Genomic DNA, 24,615 nt, shown 5'->3' with positions numbered 1-24,615 from the left:
ATTTAATAGTTATATTTTTCTCTTGGAAAATCATTGCATCTCTATTCAGTATTACTGATATCCATTTTTACAGTTACCATTAACACTGTTCCTTTTCCTTTTAAAAGGCATATATTCCTTTTATATTTTACTGACCTCTCAAAAAGCTTCAGAAAATATCTGTTACCATTTTACATCTTTTTACTATGACATTAAAGGGAAATTACTCAACCAAGTTCATTCAAGAAACCAGTGCCAGAGCCAAGAAAAGAACCCATTTCCCTTGAATCCCAAGTTGGTACATAATCCACTGCTTGGTGCTACTTTTACTTGAGTATTGCTCTGTGCCCACTTTTACTTGTGCATGTGCGTGAATTTTCTGACATCACTTCAGAGATGACACCAGAATAGACCATCTGAAGAGATCTGATGTCAGTCAAGATTTTAAATGTATACTCTATGCAGTGCGCGTTTCAAGTGATATCTTGGAAGCGCCAAAAATGTATTTAAAATGTAAGTGAGAGGGCTATTAGCTTTTATTGAGCTTACATTTTCATTTTAGATTCAGACTGGGAGGCTGGAAAATAATCTGATGTCTCCTGGCTTAAATGTTCTACAGAAAGAAAATGCAAGCATAAATGTACAAGCGTCACCAAAGCCAGTAATTTTACAAAGACTGCCTTAATAGTTGATTTTATTTTATTTTTCATAATAGCATTTTATCTTAAGAATATATGAAAGAAAATGAACACATTTTTTAAATTAAGTTTTGTGTATTATTTCAGCATCCAAATACGGAGCAGGAAAAATACCATTCGACTTAAGTTGCAGTAATAATCATACAGTAGATTATCTCTGAATAACCTAAAGATTAAAAATTATTCACTGAAGGTACTTAGCTAGGGCTTACACAAGTTTCTGAATAGGAAAAAAGGCTGAATTTACTGGATAATTTATTCACAACAAAGGACTCAACCATGACTAGCAGTGACTTTCACGCTACTGAGAAGTTCCTAGAGCAGAGAAAGGTTTTGTTACATTGGTCTGACAGCTGGTCTCTCATCATGATTAAATGGCTTTCCCTTGGGTGAGCTCCAAAAATATGCTTGGTTTTGAAACAGAGCAGATTCAAAGTTCCACACTGGCCATTACAAAGTTTCTTACCAATGTGGTCTAAAACATAGCACAGGGATGTTTTAATTAATTAATTAAGAGAGAAGAATCCTTTAAGCTATACTTTTCTAGATTTCCAGTTTCTAGGATGATGATAGCCAGTAATGAAACACTTGCACCTCAGCCTGGCCATTCAACTCAGAATACCTACTCACCAGCAACCACCACACTGGTTTTGTGGCTTCTAACCTGGGCTTTGAAATAGCAACAAATTGCAGACAAGGATGTTATTACCTGATGTTTTATCATTGTGCTACTTTAGACTTGTTAACATATCACCCTCAGGATCAATAAAATAATCACTTTCAATACAGAAGCATTTCTTGGTCCAGCTCTGTGCTTAAAGCAAAAGAAAAGGAATGAGATAAAGCTACCAATATTCAAACAGAGAATGATCTTCCTGAAGTTGGAGCAGCTAAAAAGCAGCCATACAAGCTGAAGCCACATTTGTTAGCCACAAATGGTGATTGCTATCATGCAATAACACCTCAGAAAAGAAGCAACTCTGTTTAAAAAGACAGATGGAGTGTCCACAGCCTTTGGCATGCCCCACTTACTGAAGTGTTAACTGTAAAGAATAGTGGAACAGCACTAAAGCCGTCTCCAGAGACCCAAATGTACTATCAGCTAGAGGGTATCACTTCAGAAGGAAGTAGGAGATCCTGAAAATCTGTACGTGAAAATGTGGATGTTCTGTGATTTCCTAAAAATCAGCATTATCCATGCTAACAGCACAACTTGCTTGCAAGGCACCTCTTGTGGTAATCAAAAGATTAGACTGCCACTAAAAGTATTTTAGAATACATAAATGTTTTAGAGTAAAAAACCAAAAACAATCCAAAACCCTGATAGTTAATAGGAAAAACTAAATTCAGGTGAAGACAGTATACTTTGAATTCAATATATTTGCCAGATTAAAAACAAAACAAAACAAAACAAACAAAAAAAAACTTGCAACACTCTCAAAAAAGCTTTTCCCCAAAATTGAGAAGTTTTATATAGATAAAACTGCCACTTGAGCAGCAGTATATACACTGGGAGTCAGCCATTGTCTACCCAACCACTGTTTACTCAAATACATCTGGGGCTTGATATACATTCAGGTTGATACCTTCCATCTTTTTTGTCAATGTATGCAAGTAGTGTAAAATATATTGTCTGTTAGAATTGTGACAGGAAGAGTATTTTCTATTAAAGTCTCCTCTGATCAGAACTCCCATGCAGTCAACAAATGCATCTTCCTGATACTTCACTGTCAACTTTCTAAATCTCAAATGTCATTGAGATTTACAACATTCCTGCCTGGCTCCCCATCCAGACTTTGAAGAACCAGTCACAGCTATGAACAGAAACTGGCAGCCTGTAAATAAAAATAATGGTGGAATTGCTAATAAGCTCTATTTACACCAAAAGTAATTTTTTTGGTTGGCAAGTGGCTGACATGATGGATTCCACATGGCTGACCACTTCCTACTACTTACCTCCGCAACTCCAAGTATCCGCCTACAGGAACTTTTGTCACATTAAAAAACTTACACTTGAAATCAGACACAACTAAGTTAAGGTTTCCATCTGAGTACTGAAGTAAGCTTACTACTAAAGCGGGTTGCAATAAATGAACATTTTAAGATAGGTGTCTTAAACTTCCAGTGTTACTTTAAATCTTACCAAAGATACTTTGTCCTACTTACCAGAGGAATGCAAGCAACTCCACCTCCACTGCCACTCTTCCAAATTTTTGACAGTTTTGGTAATAGCAAGTAATTCTAACTTTTGAACATTGCATAGCGGTTGATTTCTGCAAAGGTTTAAATGATAAACTTTATGAGTTCATCACTTTGTCATAGTAGTGCTATGTGTATATATACACACAAACACACACAGTGATAATTAACACTATTTGAAAAAAATCTGCTAAGAATTGTATGCACACAAAAAAATCTATTACGTTTTAAGATGTGAGTTCAGTAACTTGCTCCCTTACTTAGAAATTTAGCAACTGCTCTTATCATATAGGAATATATATAATATCATATATAGGAATATATTATCACATATTCATATATTCATAAATTCAAACCGTTTATATTTTATGAACTTCAGCTGCCAGAACAGCTGATCTGGAATTAAACAAATAAACAGAAAGTCACGGAATCCTAAGGAAAAACACAAAAGACCTTCAACAGCAGATAGCCCACCAGAATCTGCAGAGTTTATTGATAATTAATGGGTGAACAGAATATTCATTATGGCAGAAAAGCCAGGAGAGATGTCCAAATTAATATTCAAAGCAATGGAGCAGTAGAGGGTAGTTCTGACATCAGAATTTGCTTTATCAGGGGATGAGCTGGGACTTTAAATTAAGGGAGGATTTTTTCATTTTTAAAGGGAGTTGCTTTATGGTTACCACTGAGCAAAGTCTAATTTCCCTATCATGCAAACTGATAAAAACTATTGTAAAGAAAGTAGATACGAATGATCACAATATTGTGAAAAAGTTAACATGGCTTTCATAGCGAAAAGCTATGCCTCAAAAATCCCCAACAGTTTTTGAGGAGTCTAATTTGATGGCTGAAGAATAGGCAGGCTATGGTGATGTTAGCCCTCCCAAAAAAGAAACTTCCAACGTGATCCCTCAGAAACTCTTGAAAAACATCAAACCTAACTGTCAGAGGAAAAAGGTAGCTACTGTTGATTGACAGCTAGTAAAAAATACAGGATTTGTCTGAAATCTGTGTTGCTGAATATATTCAAGAATGATTTTAAGAAAAGGAATGAGAAAGTTTGCTGTTGATAAAAAATTATGTGAGAGTGAAAACCTAAAATGTACTGCAGAGGCTTATACAGAAGACCTACGACAGTGACTGATCAACAAAATGCACGATAAAGGATAGACAAAGATAACCCCAAGTAGACAAAACATAATACTCTCAGTTGTACTGTAAACTCCTCAGTGCACAAGCTGGGTATTATTCCATTTATAAGGTATTCATAGCTACTTGTTGCCTCATTGTAACAGGCTGCCCAGGGAACTGGTCGAGTCACCATCCCTGGAGGTCTTTAAAAGATGTTTAGATGTTGAACTTAGCAATATGATTTAGTGGAGGACTTGGTAGTGTTAGGTCAGAGGTTGGACTTGATGATCTTGAGGTCTCTTCCAACCTAGACAATTCTGTGATTCTGTGTGATTCCCAAAAGCACATGCAGTGCCATCCCTACCCACCCTTACATCAACAGCTAGAAGTTGTGTAGAAATCTCAGAAATTGTGTAGAAATCTCAAACAGCAAAAGAGGAACATAGAAGTGCAAGACAGCTGATCTCAGAGCACAAAGGGTATGACAGTGCCTCCATGTTATCCCCCCCCTTCCACTACAACAATCCTATTTTAGCTATTTCCATCTGTTCACCTCTCTCTTCTCTCCACTGTGCACGGAAAATGGGCAGTTCACATTTTTCCACTCACAGCCTGGAAAAGTGTCGAGGACGGTCATTTTACCTTTCATCAGCTGAGATCATAGATTTTAAGTGATCCAGTCTTATTGTGTGAAAACAGTATTTTAATACTTCCTACTTGTCTTTAATTAATAGATTACTAGCAAATTGAACTTGAAATTCAGCTGTTGCAACTCACATTGCTGATGTACACAGATATGGAGGGGAAAGAGAGGGGTGTCAAATACAATGAAGGACGAAGGACCATGCAACCTCCTGAGTACAAAAAGTGAAACTGATACGAGAGCTACATAAAGTGCTACAGAATTGTTACAGGAACTTGGACAAGATTAGGAAGTGAATGGAAAATATTAAATAACAACATTAAAAAAAAAAATAAATTCCATGAGTCCTCTTCAGAGCATTTCAGTGAAACATCAAGAGGCAAGCTGGCATGTGCCCCGCTCTTCATGTTTCCACACAGGAGCTGATAGTGCCTCATTTCTGAATCAGCAAGTCTAACATGAAGATTTTTTTTCCAGGGGTCAATTTTCCCATTGATGCAAGGAGGATTTACACATGCAAGTCCCATTAACATTAATAGGAGTTACCTACATAAATCCCCCTGCAATGATAGGAGAAAAGACCCCATAGCCTGTAAGGATCTAAGTTCTAATGATTACCTGTCAAATGGCCCTAAGCATCATCATCACTAGAAAAAGCAGACGTAGCAGCTTCATGGCTGAAAATACTTCCAAAGGAAGGGTAACTAATTGCAGTCATACAGATAAGGCAATGCAACACCAGAAGGGAAAAGTGGCATAAAACTGTTTGAATATTAAGGGTTAATTCAATTAACCAAGTTAAAAAGAAAATACTCATTAAAAAAGGAATTCAAACATATCAAAGCACTCCTTCAAAAAAAAAAAAAAAGGTGTGAATATTGTATGAGCTCCAAGGTGCTTGAAGGATAATACAGCTACTTGTTTAAAAATTCAATTAACCTTATCTTTCTTTAACTTGATTTATTAATAATCCTACAGATAAATTGCCAGTTTTTAAAAAGTCATGTTATCTTTTGAATACATCCTGTATGACAAGCCTTAAAAACTACTTCAAATAAGCCTAACCCTCACTTTGTATGCTTAAATCATTTAAAGCAGGAACAAAATGCAGTTCAATGCATGATTTCTGTAAAATAAAAGATCAACAGTCTTATCTACTGCTATTGCAAGTAAGCTATTGGGTACTCAAGTACCATAGGAAAAGCATTTTATGTTTCCATTTGCCATATGCACAAGACATGAAAAACATTTTTTGAGCAATCAATGTAGTGTGAAGTCATAGCCTACATCTTGTAGATTATTCTGTTTTATCTAAAATCACATTTGCAGGATTATCAAACGTTGCTTCATATGGACATGAAGCTTTACACAAACCACTTGCTATCTTATGTAAACATAATGTCACACATATTAAACTTCAATCTTATTACAGATGTCAACATGCTGAAGGTGAAGAACAGAATTATCAGAAAGTCTCCGCTAACAAATGAACTGCTTTTCTTGATTAATTGAAAGAAAACACACAAAAATGCACTTGCAAGCAAACCTTTAATTTTCATTGACGATTTCCTTGTAAACATAGAAGATGAAAAATTCAACTATGATCCCCATTACTGAAAGACGAACAGGTTATATGTCCTCCACTTAGTTCTTTTACAGATTTGCAGATGGTTAAATACAATTACCAGATACTCATGCTTTCCAATAGGCACAAAATTACAGCTAAACAAGTCTGGTTAATAGTATAAATATATATAACTGCTCAGTCACAAGCATCCACAGGTAACTGTTGTTTAATATTGGGAACATTTCAATGACATTGTTCTGAGGACTTTGGGATTACACACAACGGTGCCTATCCAACAAACAAAGAATGTAAGCACCAATAAATTCATCTTTGAATTGCAAATTGGACAACGTATTATGATGCAAGACAAAATGAAGTTAACCGTATCGGTCATGCTGTAAAAAAATAAATAAATTAACCTTTATGGCACGAAGCCACTTTAAAGGCAGGGACATGCACTGCAAAACTGTACAGAAGTTTGGTTGTGTCAAGTCCAGACAGTGCTGAATATTCATAATTTTATGGCATTTTTATTTACACACAGTATTTACGTACTGCTAGAACTGTAACTAAGTTCACGTACAAGTTTAAACTGTCTCATCAAAATTCACTGATCTCTATATTTAGACACACTGTTGATCTGTTGGGTGTACATTTTTAGGTAAAACCTAAAGTAAATGCTAAATACTCTTCATCATCTGATTTGAAGAATTGTTCAGAAGAAATGCAAGTCTATCCTGGTCATTTACAACAGTGTTCTCATTTTGTAATTCTTCCTACAAACTAAACTTATAAATAGTTCAATAAATTTTACTGTGTAAATGCTTTATGATTACAAAACGCATAATGTACAGCTATCACACTAGTTTTAATCCTAGTAACTGGGATCAATATAAACCTTTGGAATTGAACCTTCTTCTCAGTATGGAAAACCTCAATCATCATCTAAACCTCTCAGACACCATACTTGCAAAAAAAATAATTATTGGCTTATTAGAGGTCCAACGTTACAAAAAAATCCAAGGAAATGTGACAACAGTTATGTTCAGTATATGATTTTTGTTTTTTTTAGGAAGTCTAGCAGTAAGTTTAAACTGTGCTGTTTTCCTGATTGCAGTAAATTAAGTCACTGGTAAACAAATGTCTGATCACGCTCAACTGTTAGATCTTATTAAAAAAAAAACAAAAACAAAAACAAAAAAACAATACATTCTGAATGTAAAACAGTTTCCTGTGAAGAACACCCATTGGATTATACTTCCTTCTAAATTATGGCATCAGCTTCAAAACCATATAAGATTCTTTTCAGAATACAAATTAAATGGTGTCTTTTGTATTCTAAAGCCATCCCAGAGCTGTTAATACTATTGCCTTTAGGTTACGTTCCTAAAAAGCACTCTGAAGGACAGATGATGAAGTTTACACACAACTGTTTAATTAGCATAGACACAATGACTTTCAATAGAAATTTCATACTTTGTAACAGATGATGGTCTTCTGACAGGTAAGCAAAATTGTATGTTATTTACATTAATTTTCACTTGCCTGTTTAAAAGATGTCTTTCCAAGATGTAAACCAAACTCTCTCACAAATGAGACAATTTTATCATTTTAAATTCAAATATTTTGTTCTGATATTTATTTATTTATTTTAAGCTATAAATACCCCTGCATCTGGTGGACCTATGACTTTATTTAGAAATATCTTAGCTATGAATGAAACTATTTGAATAAGAAATATTATTCAAGCTAAGGAAAATAAGGCAATCATAAATAGTACAGCTATGGGCTTTTTAAACCTCTTTTTCTTATCCTTCCTCTCTAAAATTTTCATTTCTTTCAACTGCCTCATCTACAAAGAGAAGAGAGCTAATTCATTCTTCACTATGTTTGTTAACAGCGGTACTACCTCTACTACTGCTTTCCTCAGATGAGGGTTCAGGTTTTGTCTCTGGTGAATTACTGAGTCCAGACTCTTCTGATGCAAGCTCATCTTCATCATAAATAATATCTTCTGGATTTGGTGGTGGTGGGCAAAATTCCTCTGTAGGAAACATTTCTTGGAAAATAGTTTCGGCCTATTAAGAAAAATAAGCACAAAATAAACTTCACTTTGCAATGTAATACCTTACAGCAGTATTTTGTAGATATTTAACATCTGTTCTTTCAGATTAATATTGATTTAATACTTCGGCCTTTTGTAAAGACATAGGAATTGTCATACTTTCTTGCAGTTCTCCAAAAAAATCTTTTCCACTACAGAAATATCTCTAGCTCCAGTCAAATGTGAAGAGCTGCAGGGGTGGAGCAGGGATTGAGAAAGTGACTGTGAAGGAGCAGCAAGAATGAAGCGTTACGGACCGACTGCAGATGCAAAGGGAGGTAGAAGAGGGTGGATGGGAGGAAGGTGTTTTCAGTTTTCTTTTACTTCTCACAGCTTTAGTCTGTTAGTAGTAGATCACATTAATTTCCCTTACACTGACTGTTTTGCCCATCATGGTAACTGGCGAGTAGTCTCCCTGTCTTTATTTCAACCTATGAGCTTTCTTCAACAACTTATCTCTCCCTGGTGCTGAGCTCCCTACTGGTGTTAAACCACCACAACGTCCATAAAGGTTTTCTCTTCCAAGCCCCTAAGCTTCCATGGCAAATGGAGACAACTGACACAGATCCCAGTTATGTTTTGGGTTTCTTCAGAGTGAAAGGCATATTGCCTCTCAATTTTGTCTATTTAGGAAACTTATGCCCTAAAGATAACCTGTGATAAGAGCTCCCATGTAGGAAAGAATACAGTTCATCTTTATATTGCTATTTTTACCAGACACTAAACTGAAAAAGCTGACAGTAGGGTCAGTTAATGCCAACTGCAAAGGTTGATTACATGATGCGGATTCCTGGACAAGGGGGAATTGTTTTCAGATTAATACATCATTGAGCATGTACCAAACAGCTTTCTGTGATAAACCTCACTGCGCACCAGCAGTGGATTTGTATCACCTGCACATGGATGTAGGGCTCCATTATTAACTGCTCAAATGACCTTGTCTACTCTCGGTTCAATTTAATTTTTCACTCTGCTTCCTAAATTTCACTTTTCCTTAGCCATTTAAAATCATTTTAAAACTATTTATATTAGCATATGAAGATATATATATATATATATATATATATATATAAATATCTATTATCTACTCCAAAAAGATGAGTCTGTAATTTCAAGACCCTGACTAGTAAGTCTGGAGGAGAAGGGGATGCAAATACCCTACAAAAGGTTTACAAACTAAGTTTTTGAAGGCAAGAAAAAGACTTTTCATTTCAAGTCTGAAATTGCCCTTGACACTCCAAAAACGTACTTGAATTACTGTATTTAATAGAATATGGATGAAGAAAAGTGCCTTATTTTGCACTATGCATATGAAAAAATAGAACAGACAAACACTACATGCAGCATTTCTGAACAATTTTTCAGCCTCCAATTAGGCAGTGACCAAAAACAGTCAAGTAATTATAAGGTTGAACATGGAAAGAAATTCTCAGAATCTTATCTATGTAGGACATCATGACATTGATTATAATTGAACAATTTAACGGTGTAGCGTGCTTGCAGGTCTAACAATTTTTTAAGTTAACCTTACCCAGCTTAAGTCATGCAGAATAACCAATAATAATTTAACATCTCCTTCATTACAGCACACTGATATTTACTGTAATTAAGTTAGTAACTACTAAATATTGAAGCAACAATTTAAGTGCACCAGAGGTAGAAGTGTGTATGTTTGAATTAGGCACGCAAAGCATTTGCAATTAGATATTCTAATTTATAACTGTTAAACTACTTTAAGTTGAATAAAACTATGTTTTGTTGTTGCTGTTTTGATGGCACATGGAGTGGTTTTATGGGCTTTTGTAGCAACACTTACAGAGAACACTGTCAAACTAACTGAGCTTGGAAATACAACACACTTTAAAAACTATGAGATCCTTCCAGATAAAGAAAAAAAAAAAAAGGAAACAGGTTAAAGCACAAATATTGGCATGACATTGTAATGCTTTCTTATAAACATTAAGATGCCTCGGAAGTTTGAAATAACTCAGGGAACATTGCATCCTAATTGTACATGATAATTCATGTCAGGTTGTAGAGAGCAAGAAATAGAAAACTGGAAGCAGTCTGGAAGGAATTAGGAATTATAGGAATCATAGGAATTATCACTAAAACAGTAAGTAGAATTGATTAGAGAACTTATAGTCATTTTTCCAAGCTATCCCAAGAGTAATACACATAGTTGGTTTTTATTGTTGTTGTTTTGTTTTCTTATTATTTTTTTAGTTATTAAAAGCTTTCTCATCCATGAATTTGTAATTATCTCATGTTTAGAGATTTTCAGCCGTTGCTAGGAAGATGGAAGGGATTTGGGGGTAGAGGGCACACCAACTTACATTTTTCTCCAATTGCCTGTAAAGTACCTGTAAACTAATTGGGAAGGGTGTGTCCTAACTTTGAGTTCTGCTTTATTTTAAGCCAAGTCCTTATTTGGTCCTCACATATACTCCTTGTTGTTTTTTTCCTTCATGACTTTTAATTATAAACATGTTCATACTAAAATATTTTTCACTCTAAATAGTGACCACATATTTCAAAATTTAAAACAGGATAAAAAAAATGTAACTCCTACTCTTTCTGAAAACCACTGTCAGGCTCTCCTCGATTGCTTCTCCTCTGAGACTTGTCCAGTTAACATCTGCCTCACTGACTGCCAACAGATTTCACCTGAAGGCAAACTCCAGTACTTAGATTGTGTACATACAGCTTGATCTATAATACCACTACTCATCCACTGGTAAAAATAGGAGCTCTTAAGGCAGAAAAAACAAAGCTGAATTCTAGAAAGGGTGGCCGTCCGAATTTGAAATAGGCTGTTTTAAAACAAATTTAAACAGCTTGCTTTTAACCTGCAGCGTTTCAAGTAACTGTTGAAAAAATCTCTTTTAAAAAAGAATTCCTCTACAATTTAAAACTGTTACCATAATCATTGTCTTGCATTATTTTCTGTCTTGACAATCCTTTTGTCCTATCAGGAGGCAAATGATTTCCTAGTAAAGGAAAATGAAGGGTACTATTAGCCCTTAATTACACTGTTCTGACCCTACAGTTCAGGCTATGTTAGCCTTTACATTTTAAACTCTTATTTTAAGAGGTTTATGACTTACTCATAAAAAGTCCTGCAACTAGTTAGAAGATGGCATGCACATTCTCTGAAGAGGGACATTAAAAAAACAGCTTTAAAAACGAATAGTGTCAGTTAATACTACAAAGGTGTAAAATTGTTCTCATACATTAGGTCTGGAAGTATCTTGACATCACAGTGACTGCTGTAGTAGATTTGCCTAAGAATTTATACCTTCCTTATCAAAGCACATCTTTGAATGGAAGAGCAAAGGAGAAGCATTCCTGCAGTCTTCTTGTATCGAACAAGTCATAAACCGCATATTCTCAAGATCTTGTTGTCTTCTGCTCCATAGTAGTGGGGAAGGCACAAAGAGAGATTTAACGTGCAGTTCTTTGACAATTTCTATGTAACTACTGTTGATGATCTGGTGTTCCTGAGTACTCTGTCCATTGCCAAGAGAGAAGGCAGCTACTTCAGCACTTCTCCATTTACTCTTTGCCTAGCGAGCTTCTTCACTTGCCCTTCCAGAGCACGAGTACTGTGTCTCAAAGTGAGTACTGGTCTGTTATGTCTACTACTAGGCAAGTTGCAAGTAGGATTCCAGTTAGCTGGAACTAAATACATAAACACTGAGAACTTAAAGTCAAAACTGAATGTGATTTGGTGCCAAATACTATCTCAAGATAATGAGTTGAGTGAGATTCTCCTCAATGACTTCAGAGACACAATTATATCATAAATTTTTAATGCAGCGGTACTAAAGAAAAGGGAAGGTAAGCTTAACAGGTAGCTCAACGTGCCAGACTAATAGTGATGTTGTTGTTTCCCCCCCCCCCCCTTTTTTTTTTTCTTCCAATACCTTTTGGGCTTGTGGCTGTCTCCTGCAGGTACTACACTACTTTGACAATTTTTCCAAGATGAACTGTAGACGGGCTTTTCTGACCTTTCATTTATACTGGCTTTTCCTTTCTACAGTGTTAAAGGAACCATCCTCCCAACATCATCATTTTCAGGTACTTCTACCTTATAAATGCCCTCTACCTTTTCAGATTAACCATCTACTACTCCTAATGTTACTAAATTAACTGTCCTTTTCTGAAGTTTCTTCCATTCTCAATTCCACTGACATTTACTTTGCTTGTTAAGAATTTTGTGTGTCTAGCTGCAAAGCTTTATAGCTGTATTAGTATTGATTACCTACCATAAAGCAGAATAACCCAGAAGAAAAGCAGACTGGACTGTATTTAAAACTGAAATTCTGTAACCAAAAAAAAATTGGTCTTACTAACCTGTTTGACAGCACAGTCATTTCCTAAAGCAGAGTCTGGGCCAGAACAGACATACACATTTGAGGGTAAGTTGCTGTATGAATTTCTGTCGATTCCTGAAGAATCTCTCATGTTGAAGTATACTGCCCAGAGGACTCTGGGTTTTTCCAGTTCTTCATTTTCAGTCTCTAGAAAGATTAAAAAAAAAAAAAAGCGTTTCCCATAATCAATGTTTATATGTAACAAAATAAAAACATAATCTAGCATACTAAAAGTCAATTTATTAACAGGAAATTATATTAATGAACATGTATTTTCAAATTATTTAATTAATTTTACTTTCCATTCTTTTCTGAGGTACTCTTTCATCATAATTCTGTTTCCATAATTATGTAAATTCTACTTATTCTGTACATGGTACGCCACAGAAGATTGCCTTATCACATAAACGAACAATACCAAGAAGCTTGGGTCTAAATTTAACCACTTTTCACTTTGTTTTATCTAGCTTACTCAGGAAAGACTCCATGTGCTTACGATGGGCTGAATAAGTTCTCCATGGGTTGAACCAACTCAGAACTTCATTCCATATGCAAAGACATTCTTCATGTGTACTTTTTCCCCCTCATTTAATAGTTTATCTTCGTATGGGAACTCCTTCCATAATGGACCTTTGTATGCTTCAAAGGTTGGGCATCTTCAAGCCAATATAAGGAGACTCACCAAGGCTCATGGCTTAAATCAAAGGCATTGTTTAAGAAAAAAAAAAAAAAGTAGTATCGCCCCACTCTCCCTTACTAACTGCAGATTAAGAATTAGTTAAAAACAGAAGCACACTATTTGAGATAAGTAATATGTAAAATCCCGATACTTTGGGAACACTGCTGAATGAAAATAGTTGGTTTATTTACCTACACTTGTTGAGGTGTATTGTAACACAGTATAAATCATTACAAACACAAAATGACCATTAGCTACATTGTGCTTGTTCATCATTCATATATTCTCGTAGTTACTTTGCACATTGATATAATCCCTCTGCACATAGGCAAAAAAAAGCTCTTGGAAGATGAAGGTCACTTTTTAACAGTGCAGAAAGCAATGGAGGAATACGCAACAGATTCTGAGCTTAATAGATACTATTTGTTTGGCATATTTGCTGTCCTCTTTTTGGTATTTTAGCTCCTCTAAAATAAATGAAGCCTGTAAAAGACCTTGTGAGATTTACTTCTTTCCAAGGAAGAAACTACTAGGTAACGACATTCAAAACAGTATTTTAAAACAGTTGAATTAGAAAAAAAAGAGATAAATCTATGCTATTTCTTCAGTATCTTTTTATAACTGTCAAATACTTTAAAAAAATAGGTGCTAACCATCTTGAACAATTTGAAATATAAATTAAATTCATCAGCCTGTGAAAGTCTGAGCCTTAATACAGGGCAAGATGCTCTTTAATATATTTAAAAGTTCACATTGCTCATAAAAGTTACTTCTTCCTCATTTAGGCAGGAAAATGAATGGAGTCCTCTTCTCCAGGTGACTTTGCCTCTTTGACCTGCCATGGCCCAGTGCTCACTTTATCTGGTGATTCATTTTCAATAACTCCAACAGTATTTGTTCTGACATTTTAATTAAAATACGACCACTACCTCATCCTGATGATAAAAAGGCCTATGTGTCAGTGAAAACTAGCTTTTCAGTGCCTCAGTGCACCTGAGGACCCCTATGATCACAGAGTTTCTACAGAAGAATTTCAGTCAGGTTCTAAACAATACATCATTTCAGAACTGGATCACTTTAAACATTAAGATTAATGCCATCTCCCCTCCCCCAATGACTAGAAGACGCTAAACTGCAAGCTAATCTTTTCTTCACCAAGTGAGTCTTCAAAACACTTGGCACTGTGTTGAAAATTTAAGATATACATTAAAGGTTAATGTTTGGAAATTAGCAGGCTTTAAATTAGCAAATACAAGCATGAGAAGTGTTTGCAGCATTCCAATCTAATTATATTTGCATTTGCAAAATGTTTTCTATTTTCTAGTTGTAAACAACGTATTCATTTTATAAAGACAAACTGATTAAAAGAATTACATCTTTGGGACATCAAAATAAACCTTCTTTTTCCTGTAAGCAGAGAAGTCAAAAAGCGCATTTAATCTTTTACCTTCTACTTAAAGCAGTTTGCTGTCTAATAAAACAAGAGGATATTTGCTTTTTCATTTGCTTTTTTAAAGGGTAGAAGAAAAAACTCTTAAAAATGGAAACATAGGAAAACAAAATTGTGATAAGCAGAAGCCAACCTTTTATGAAACATTTTCTTAGTTACAGAGCCCTGAGAGGAAAAACAAAGATTGTGTACATAAAAGACTGTTTCTGTTTTTGTTTTTTAAACATGAGAAAATTCTACCTGAATACACAAAGGTAGGAGTGAAACTTAAGAGCAACTACTATAAGCAAACCAATTTTGTTTTAAAATATAACCAAATCTAGCTCAAAGAAATTAGCTCAGGGACAATTGCTTTGTCAACAACTCTGGGACTGTGAAATTGTCCATCTTAAGGTCAAAGTTCGTAAAAGTAGCTGGCAAACTTTCTTAAATGTAGGATCAAATAATTAATTACTGGAAAAAAATAGAAATCTGTCTTCCCAGTAACACCACAGTGAACAAGGTCGTTACACTTCCACTGCTTAAAGCAGAATCCAGAGAATTTCAAAAGCAGCAAGCAAGGAAGCACTTGAAGACAGAAAGGATGAGTAACAGCTTTAGAACAGGAGAAGGCAAATAAAATCTGCCTAATCTGGCAGCTGGAGGAAAAAAGCAGACCCCTACCTCTTGGGGTTTTGTGATTTAACTAAGTCCTAACTTTTGTGTTTTTTTGTGAAGAAACTAGGATAAAGTGGAAAAAAAAAAAAAAAAGGAAAAGAAAACAAGTGCACAAACACTTAATTTCTCTACTGAAAAGCATATTGAGGAGCAAATATGTTTCCATGTGCTAAAAAAGTGCTAAAATTTAAAAAGGTTCTAGACACTTAAATCTACAGTCCTTGTACACTGAAGTTAACCTACAGCTGAAGAACACTTGAAGCATTAGATCATGAAATACAAGAAACCTGACATCTGCCTAATTGTGATCCTCCTCTGAACACAGATTCCTTCACTCTGAAACGCTGTCATCTAAGTAGCAGCTTATCACTTGTTTTCATCCAGGTGATGGATTCAGACGTTCAGTAACAGATACTTCAAATAAAATGGTAAGCTCTACTTTATTTATTTATTTTTACCTTTTTCTGCTTCAGTATTTAGATGGAATAACTTCTGTACAACAGGCTCTAAATCTTCCCTAGCAGTTTTAGTTGATGGACATGTTAAATGGACTAAATCTGTAAAAGAGAACACAAATTAACTACAATCACCAGTATGCAGATACTCAGATATCCCTTATAATTTTTAAAACAGGCACAGCAGGCTTTTAAAAGTCACTGCTCTTCATATAAATCACTTCGTATAAATCACTTTTTCACATTTTTTTTAAGAACTTTATTGGTAAACCTCTGCACAAATCTCAGAAGGAACAAAATCTGCAGGATGACACATTTTAAAACAGGTACTACATTTCAGCTCTTGTCCACGTACTTTAAATACTAACTCCAGTTCCAAAGAAATGTTGACAAATTACTTCAAAACAAACAAAGAGGCAACAAAACACAAATTCCTTATGCTCTCATCCCCCATACAACACATGAATTATATTAATTCCAGCGGAATCTATTCATTCTTCTTCTGAGTTCTTGAGTACACAAGGGATCTGTGTCCCAATAACTGTCTTTCACACATGAACCTCACAATTATCTCTCTCTTCCATATTAACTGGTAGGATGAAAGTATAATTTAACATCAGCAGTGCAGACAAAGAGAATATTGTTCTATGAATAGGTGACTACTGATACCAGGAAAAGCAGGAGCAGGAGTCTGGATGAACAAACATCAATTAAGGATCTCTAGAAACCCCAAGAATATTCTTGAGTACATTCCATAATCCTTGACAGTCCAATAGTTCAACAATGTAGAAAACCCACAAATACCACAGTTCTTTCATCAACACCCTCCAATAACAACTGAATTGGGACTGAGCAGAAATTTGGAATTTTGATTCTGTGCCTACTTAGGCTTCTCAAGTTTATTTCTGGGTGCACTATCTTTCTTCACTGAAGGAAAAAGTCTGAGCAAGACTTCCAGTTCTTTTATTGTACTAAACAGTAAATAGGAGACTAAATGAATAAACACAGATTTTAAATTACATTTCATTGGCCTCTCCTCTCATGAGATAGAGCTCTGCTACATTATCCCACCTGAATTCACATCCCTTCATTCAGATATTCAAAAGACACATTTAAAGTTTATAAACCCATCTAAATGTACTCATTTGTTACTGAACAATTACCTGGAAACTCATCGGTAGTGAAGTATCTGTCAGAGCATCATGATGTTGAGCCTATCTTTGTATAAATTCACAGACTCATTTGTTTTCATTACAGTATGTTTTTGATGAATTTCATAGCTAAATATAGCTATGATGTTACTTTAAATGGATATGATACTTTCTTTTTCACTCTGAAACCCACCTGCATTTGTTTCATTATTTCATTCACAAGTACACCAGAAATGCCTTGAATGATTTTTTTGGCCCCAGTTACGCTACAAAGTTTGACGAGGACTTCAAGAGGGCCAGAATTTTAACCCTTCATTTTTTAACCCTTCCTTTTGTACGCTAGCACACACAAAATCACCTTCAAAGATTGATACTCATTTTTGAATTTAACCAAAATCAAACTTTCTATCTAAAAGGCATATGTGCTAAAAACAAACAAACAAATAAAAAAAACAACAAAGGCAAATGAAAACAGGTGGTGATAATGAAAGTCTCCCTGTATTGTTAACTAAATGTTTACAACTCCAAACACTGTAATACAACCTATTCTTTCCTCAAAAAAAAAAAAAAAGAACTGCTATAAATCACTAAAGTTCACATGATTTACTTCCTATAAAATCTTTTTTATTACCTTTAAGGTTATGGCTATGAGTTACAGTCATCAGTATATATTTTGATTATATTTGATTTACTCAGGTATAACTGCATTAGTTACAGTGGTTGCCAACATTTGTCTTCAAGTAATTCTTCTAGCAAGAAGAACGATGAGTTTAGTTCATGATTTCATCATTACAGTCTCAATTTTTAGGGCAAGTGAAGGAGTTTGGTTCCACTCAACTGGCAATACAGATTATGTGCCTGTCATTTATGCAGTGTGATCAAAGCGCAGATGTATTTGTATACTTATCTTAAATAATTGTTTGAAAGAGAAATCAGTCAGGTTAAAACCTATTTACAAATAATGATGTAAAAGTTTAAAAAATATATTTATATAAATTTATGAAATAGTGCCCTTTACTAATAACAACTATTCCATTTGAAGACAAATTTCATTAAAGAACGTAATACATTTTTTATGAAACTGAAGGAAAACGGAGAAATTCAAGTAACACAAAAACTTAATTTTTCAGCATCACAAAAATTTTCTTGAAACTAATAATTACACCTGTTTAGCCTGAATCCTTTAGTTTCACATCCTGCTATATGCCTGTATAAACCCCTAAAAAAAGTAAATCTGCTATTTAAAGGAGTAAATATTAACATTATGCTTTACAGCAGTGAATTTCTTAATTGCAGATTTATCACTTTATCACAAGTAAGAAATATAACTTTGAGTGACTTAATCTTTTACTTCATTCTTCTTTTATATGCAAATACCTGAGTTCAGGCCCGGGTACCAGTAAAACAAATTGGTCATTATTAGAATTCATTACTTTGTTGTTCTCATTGTTGTTAAAGAAGTGTTAGTCAGATGATGTCTAATTCTACTTATATTCCAGAGAGTGCCCCTGTCTTGTAACCTGAGTACTGGAACGCAAAAAAAAAAAATAGTTTGGAAAGAAAAATAAGTACCCCATACGACTATTTTGTTGCTTATTTATTTGAAGTTCACACAAAATACCAACAAAAGTCATAAAGCTCTGTACTTAGAAAACTCTTAATGCAAATACCGGGAATGTCCCTTCAAAAAAGGTCATTTCTGAGATAGAATTAGAAAATCTAATGCAGAATTAGACAATAATAAAGTTCTTAAAGGCATTTGTGTATCTTTTCCTCAAATAAATCATGATTCACTCCATAGAGTACAAGACAGAGTGTAAGCTTAGACATAATTTTACCTCTGCCAAACCTTTCAGAAGTCAAAAAGCCCCAAAATGTAGTGTACTTCAGGTACTTCAGGTAAGGTTGTCCATTTTCAAACAAACTCTAAGGACATGCCATCAGTAAGATTCATGTACTTTGAATTATTACTATTTTTAATGGAAAGATTTATTATTGTATAAGTGAAAATAAATATACTAGTCGAGTAGGAAGTAATACAGTTAGGAGAACATATATCCCATACTTACAAGTGTCCTTCATGCATGTCATAGTTGAAGAACACAACTCAATGACACAGACTGCTGGTTGTCCTAGATCCACTGGAGGCACTGTCAAAATGGAAACCTGCCAAGCAGAAAGAGAAGAGAAAATTCTGAATATCACACTAGTTTTTAAATGCTGTATTAACTTACACTGAAATATTACAAACCGCAACTCTAATATCCTACGAACTGCTTAATTACAAATGGCTACGCACTGAATTACAAATAAAACACGGTATTCAGAATACCATATGTAATTATTAGACCAAAAGCCGTGTAGCACAGTTTGGAATATAAAAGATTTATGATAACCAGACGTATGTATACAGACATACACATTGATTTGTGGAAAGTTATTGAAAGATAAACCTATTAAGTTTAAAAATCTTTATACTTTTGCAAAAATAAAAAGATTATCTAAGCCTCACACATATTTACCAATAAATTCATACCTAGGTATGTATGGTCACAGAAACCTGTGTATGTGTTCAGTCACCTGCAAAAGTTTATCAATCCCATAAATATGTATATCCGCAACATATATAAACAGCTCTCGAGGAGCAGTTCCCATATATACAAGCCATGATGCAGGTGTTTCTTTTATGAAACAGAAAACCCTGTTGGCAAGAGCATTGGTATGTGAGAACAAGAGTATTTCAATGCAGGACTACTAGTAACAAGATTTAGGAAGGACATGCTTCTCATCTTTATTCTTATTCTGTAGATAGTATTTAACCTGTAAAAATTAATGGAAGCACACAGGCATTGTACGGAAAAAAAAAAACAAACACAACACAGACTGCAGGCCTTAATTCTAAAGGGTATTAAAGACTGACAAAGCAGAAACATTTGAAGAAGGATCTGAATATGTATGAAAGGAATCTCAAGCTATAAAAGTGAATGTTATAAAACAAAAATGTTCGAACAAAGCTTAGACAAGAAACTGGGTTAATTACCACAGCGTCAAACAGAGAAATCCAAGTCATTAAACTACAATAGAGTTAAATTAGGATCAGTTTTAGAGAAACTGACGAATTAAACAATTATCAGTAGAGATGGCTGACGAAAATGTTTGATTCAAGCAGAAACAAATCCATAAACTAATTCGTAACACTTAAACAACAGTTTATATCAACACATACAATTCATAAAGAAGTGATACAAAATTGGTATATACCTGCTGCTCTGAATCTGTCTTTAGTACAGATTGATCTGTAATGAGCACTGCTCTGGAGATCTGCCTACAATTAAAAAATAAATAAAATTGTGGTATTGAAACATAAAAAATTACAATTTGGATTCAGAGTTTTGGCAATCCCAAATTATGCATAATACTGTGGGAATTTTATTTAAGCATACAATCTTTATTAGTATGGTTACTGGTAAGACATTTGCCTGTTGATAAAGTAGGACCACATCTGGAACATTAATATACTATTTTAATTGACAAAAATAGATAATGAATTAATGAGTCAGTGCCATTATATGAAGCAGCATGAATATCCTTCCCATTTAAAAATTTGTTTTATTTTATGAAGATTAGTAGCAGCATTTTAGAAGACTTTTTATGTTTCAAACAGCACAGAATACTTTGGATTAACAAGAAATATACTACAGTGGGGTTCGTGAATTCAAATCTCAACTCTTCCACGGCCTATAATTATTTCTGCATTGCACTCACTACTGTAGTTTTATTACTTTCATATCTGCAGTACTTTGAGGACAAAGGCACTATATGTGCCTTTTGGCTTTTGGCAACAACAACAAAAAAACAGAAAAAACAGGTACTTTTTGTTTTTCTCTACACCTGAACAAATTTAAAGAAAGAAGAGCAAAAGCACCTGCACCTTCTAAGCACTTTTAAACAAACGTGAAACCCTTAATGGTTTTTTTAAAAGGAAATGGAAAATACAATTTAGACGAGCCTTTAATGAAACGTAAACATAGAAAATACATTATACTCTCAGGTATATGCAAGGAAGAGGAAAAACTATGCACAGAACTAAGCTATGCTGCAAAGATTAAGCAGGAAACAATGTCTTTAATTTGCACTGTGCTCTTTTGTTTTAAGAGACTTAGTATGTTTACTGTTTTACTACATACCTGTAACATACATTTCTGCATACACTCTCTGAAAGGTAACTGTCTTCCACAATAAAATAGTTGGCACTTATTCTTTGTCCAAAATGATCAATAATTGCTTTGCATCTGTTGAAAAATTTGAACCAAACTAATAAACTCAGATATAAAGTAACAAAAGTATATACGTTTTTCAATCTTGAGTCACACAGAACATCATTTACGTGTGTCAAATGATCTGTACACATTGATCATGTGAACCTCTAAATACACATCTCAAATTGATAAAGAAATCAGATATTTATACATTCTACATGGCATACATGACATTTCTTACATACAATTTCATTAAACTGATATTAGAACATTAACAAAGTAGCTGCTTTTTAAGGAAAACAAGATGTATGCTAGTAACACTGCTATTTGCTTGTATGTGAAAATGGCATCAAGTTTCACAGTACACAAAGCGTAGAAGTGATATTCTTAATGATTTTGTAGGCATTACTCTACCATGGTGTTATTTCTGCCCCCCACACCAGCAACCTTTACCAAAGGCAAGTTTATTTTCCTAATAATTGACAAATAAAATGGTAAATTAATTTAAGAGACATAAGAAAAGATCTATGAGAAATGCTTGCATCAGACTTTCCAGGACGACTTTTCTAAACTTCTAAGATTGTATTATTAGTGGTTAAATATAACATTTACCTCTAAGTTACAAACAAAAAGGGTAACTGCTTAAGAGCAGCATAAATGTTCTGAATAGATACTGCTTGATTCTATTCCTGTTCTAGTGCAAATGTGTCATTCATTTGCCTCAGACAACACTTGAAAAGTCAAAAACAATGATCCAACAAAAAAAAGCCTCTGAATGTATGCAGGTCCAAATGATACGAGAATAATTATATGTTGTGGCATTAGTATATACATTTTCAATAGACAAGTGTACAGAAAATTTCCTGTAAAAATAGAGCAAATTAGGTTTACCTAACATTTTTTAGATATGTGAGTTACTGTGTGGGTTTTTTTTAATTAAATACTTCTGAACAAGCATCTCATTTTTTTTTACACATGTGCATACACATCATGAGCAACATGTAAAACATCAGAAGGATGCCTAACGGAGATCCCTTAAAAGATTTAAATGTTTTACTGCAGCTCAATTCCTGTATAAGTAACTATCTGACATGTAAGTTATGCCTTACAAATAAAGAACACTTTTGTAGCTTCACGTTACTCATTAGCTTCTGTGCTCCGAATGGTCTATACAATTACAGAAGAGGAGAATGAAACCTAAGTACGTAACAGCAACCCATCATCTCTAGCTTTAGCAGCATTAGGATTTCACTGTTGCTTCTTCTAGTCAAAAATGAGAACGGAAGAAGGGTGCAGGCTATGGTTATGTAAAAATGTAAGAAGTTAATAACAAGTTAGGAAATTCTGTGATTCTGTGAAGGAGAGTTGTATAAAACTTCTAATGCTTATTTTGTAGGAATCTGGATGCTACACATATACCAACATCCAAATGCAGCAGATAACTTGCAAAGCAGTAATTTTAAGTCTAATGGTACAAATATTGATTAACTTGAAACATGCTGTATGCTGTACTTTCTGTACACTTCAAATCACATTCTGTTCAACATGTGTTTGTGTTTCTTTTGCAACTTTAAGAAGTTTTTTTTTTAATGTTAAACTGATTTCTTTCTCAAGCACTCATTTGAATACTGCAAATAAACAAGGAAGTCAAGCCGCTACAGTTCATATCTAATTATAACCTTTCTTATTGTTTATGAAACAATTTCCCCTGCCACCCCCCTAAACATTATTGAAGGGGAAAGGTTGATTAAATGTCATGTTATATCACTCAAAGCCAGCAAAAGCAACTACACGCTTTTTATTTTCCTGCTAAGTGTTGTTTCCTCTCCTTTGTTCAGGAACAGCTATCGGGTCATACACTTGATAAGATTTTAAACAGAAAAAGAGATAATGCTTTTAATATCAGTCTCCACTTTACTTCAAAGGATGATGCTGAGAAAATTTCTTTCAAGTACTGCTTCCAAATATGGAAGACACTTATGCACTGACATTATCAGGTCTCTGTCATCTGATATGTGTTGGGACAATGAATCATACAGAACCCTCCATTGACCTTCTTTCAATGTGTCTAGATAAAAGGATGAAAATTAGAATCCATCTCCTTGCAGTGCCACGAGTTATAAATGTACTTTATAGGGCTCATTATCCAAACTAATGGACTAAGGGCGACATCCTTGAAATGGACTTACCAGCACTGACAAAGCCAGTATGCAATATTTCAAGACAGATATGTAAATGACTATGTGTTTGCTATATCTTTTTATTACAGACATATAAATTTCCATTTATCATACCTTTTCCATTTTTGAGACAGAATTATTTAATTGGAAATGTATTTAAAAAGTGATCAATATAAAATGTCTACCATTAGTATTAATGCAACCCATGTAATTTAAAATAATCTAAAATTTATCAGATAAAGTCAAATAAATGATGTACAATAAAAATGAGAAAATAACAAAAAAGAAAACAATAACCTCGAATACATTCAATTTGCTTTTTCCGCAATCTAATTAACATGATGTATTTTTTATTTTCTAACGAAGCATCAGAGTTCTATCAAGAGTACAGAATGTTCTGCTTATGTATTAGAACACCAGACCTAATCTGATATGATACCTAAAAAAAATAAAGTTTCAAGTGACTTAATGAAACTTTAAAACAAGTACGTATAAAAGTTTGCATACTTTCATGTTGTCTTCCCTGAATCTTACTTTTGTGAACTTTAAAAAGGGCTATAGCAACAAGATTAAAATAATCGGGTGGTTCAGGACAAAAAATCTACCGCTCTCTCTATATACAATTTTTACATGTAGTAAAAAAATAAAAAAGCAGTTCAACTAGTTACTGAATTGGTTCTTACTTTTCTCGTACTGGACATAATGTTAGCCAAGTCTGGAAAAGAGCTGAAATGACCTATGATAATACTTAGGATTAAGCCAAAACTCTAAATGAACAAGAAGTTTGAGAAGAAAATCAAGGCTGTATTTATATTTTTTCCCTACTTGTATTAAAGCACATATATTAAAGATACTAAAAAAATAATTGCATGAAGATATTGATGAAGCCTATGGAAGATCTTTATAAAATAGTGATGAACACTGCATAACTTGACTATGCCTATAGTTCTGAGTTTAACCTGTTTGCAGTCAAGACAAGCTGTCTCAAACTACAGGGACAGCTGTGGTAACAAGATATGAATTTGCCTATTAACAATTACTATTAATGGCCTGTTGACTCAAAAGCTCAGTAACTCATGAATACCCT

General features: G+C 34.2%; 1 protein-coding gene and 1 long non-coding RNA gene across 2 annotated transcripts in view; both read right to left on the bottom strand.

Moving 5' to 3' along the window:
* The window catches only part of LOC119717802 (uncharacterized), a 40,804-nt gene extending 37,826 nt beyond the window's left edge, over positions 1-2,978 (bottom strand). Inside the window, exon 1 of the long non-coding RNA XR_011811630.1 lies at positions 2,844-2,978. This is a non-coding gene — a long non-coding RNA (uncharacterized lncRNA). The remainder of the gene's footprint in view (positions 1-2,843) is intronic.
* A 3,201-nt stretch (positions 2,979-6,179) lies between these two features.
* The window catches only part of CHM (CHM Rab escort protein), a 57,997-nt gene continuing 39,561 nt past the window's right edge, over positions 6,180-24,615 (bottom strand). Inside the window, exons 10-15 of the mRNA XM_038184003.2 lie at positions 21,277-21,381; positions 20,351-20,414; positions 19,159-19,255; positions 15,942-16,040; positions 12,678-12,844; positions 6,180-8,295 (exon numbers count right to left, since the gene is read on the bottom strand). Of these exons, the coding sequence (XP_038039931.2) occupies positions 8,092-8,295; positions 12,678-12,844; positions 15,942-16,040; positions 19,159-19,255; positions 20,351-20,414; positions 21,277-21,381 (736 nt within the window). The 3' untranslated portion in view covers positions 6,180-8,091. The remainder of the gene's footprint in view (positions 8,296-12,677; positions 12,845-15,941; positions 16,041-19,158; positions 19,256-20,350; positions 20,415-21,276; positions 21,382-24,615) is intronic.

Source organism: Anas platyrhynchos, chromosome 10 (genome assembly GCF_047663525.1).
Source record: "Anas platyrhynchos isolate ZD024472 breed Pekin duck chromosome 10, IASCAAS_PekinDuck_T2T, whole genome shotgun sequence".
Classification (NCBI taxonomy): Eukaryota; Metazoa; Chordata; class Aves; order Anseriformes; family Anatidae; genus Anas; species Anas platyrhynchos.
The sequence above is the reverse complement of the archived record's forward strand: the minus strand, read 5'-3'. Positions and strand labels throughout refer to the sequence as shown.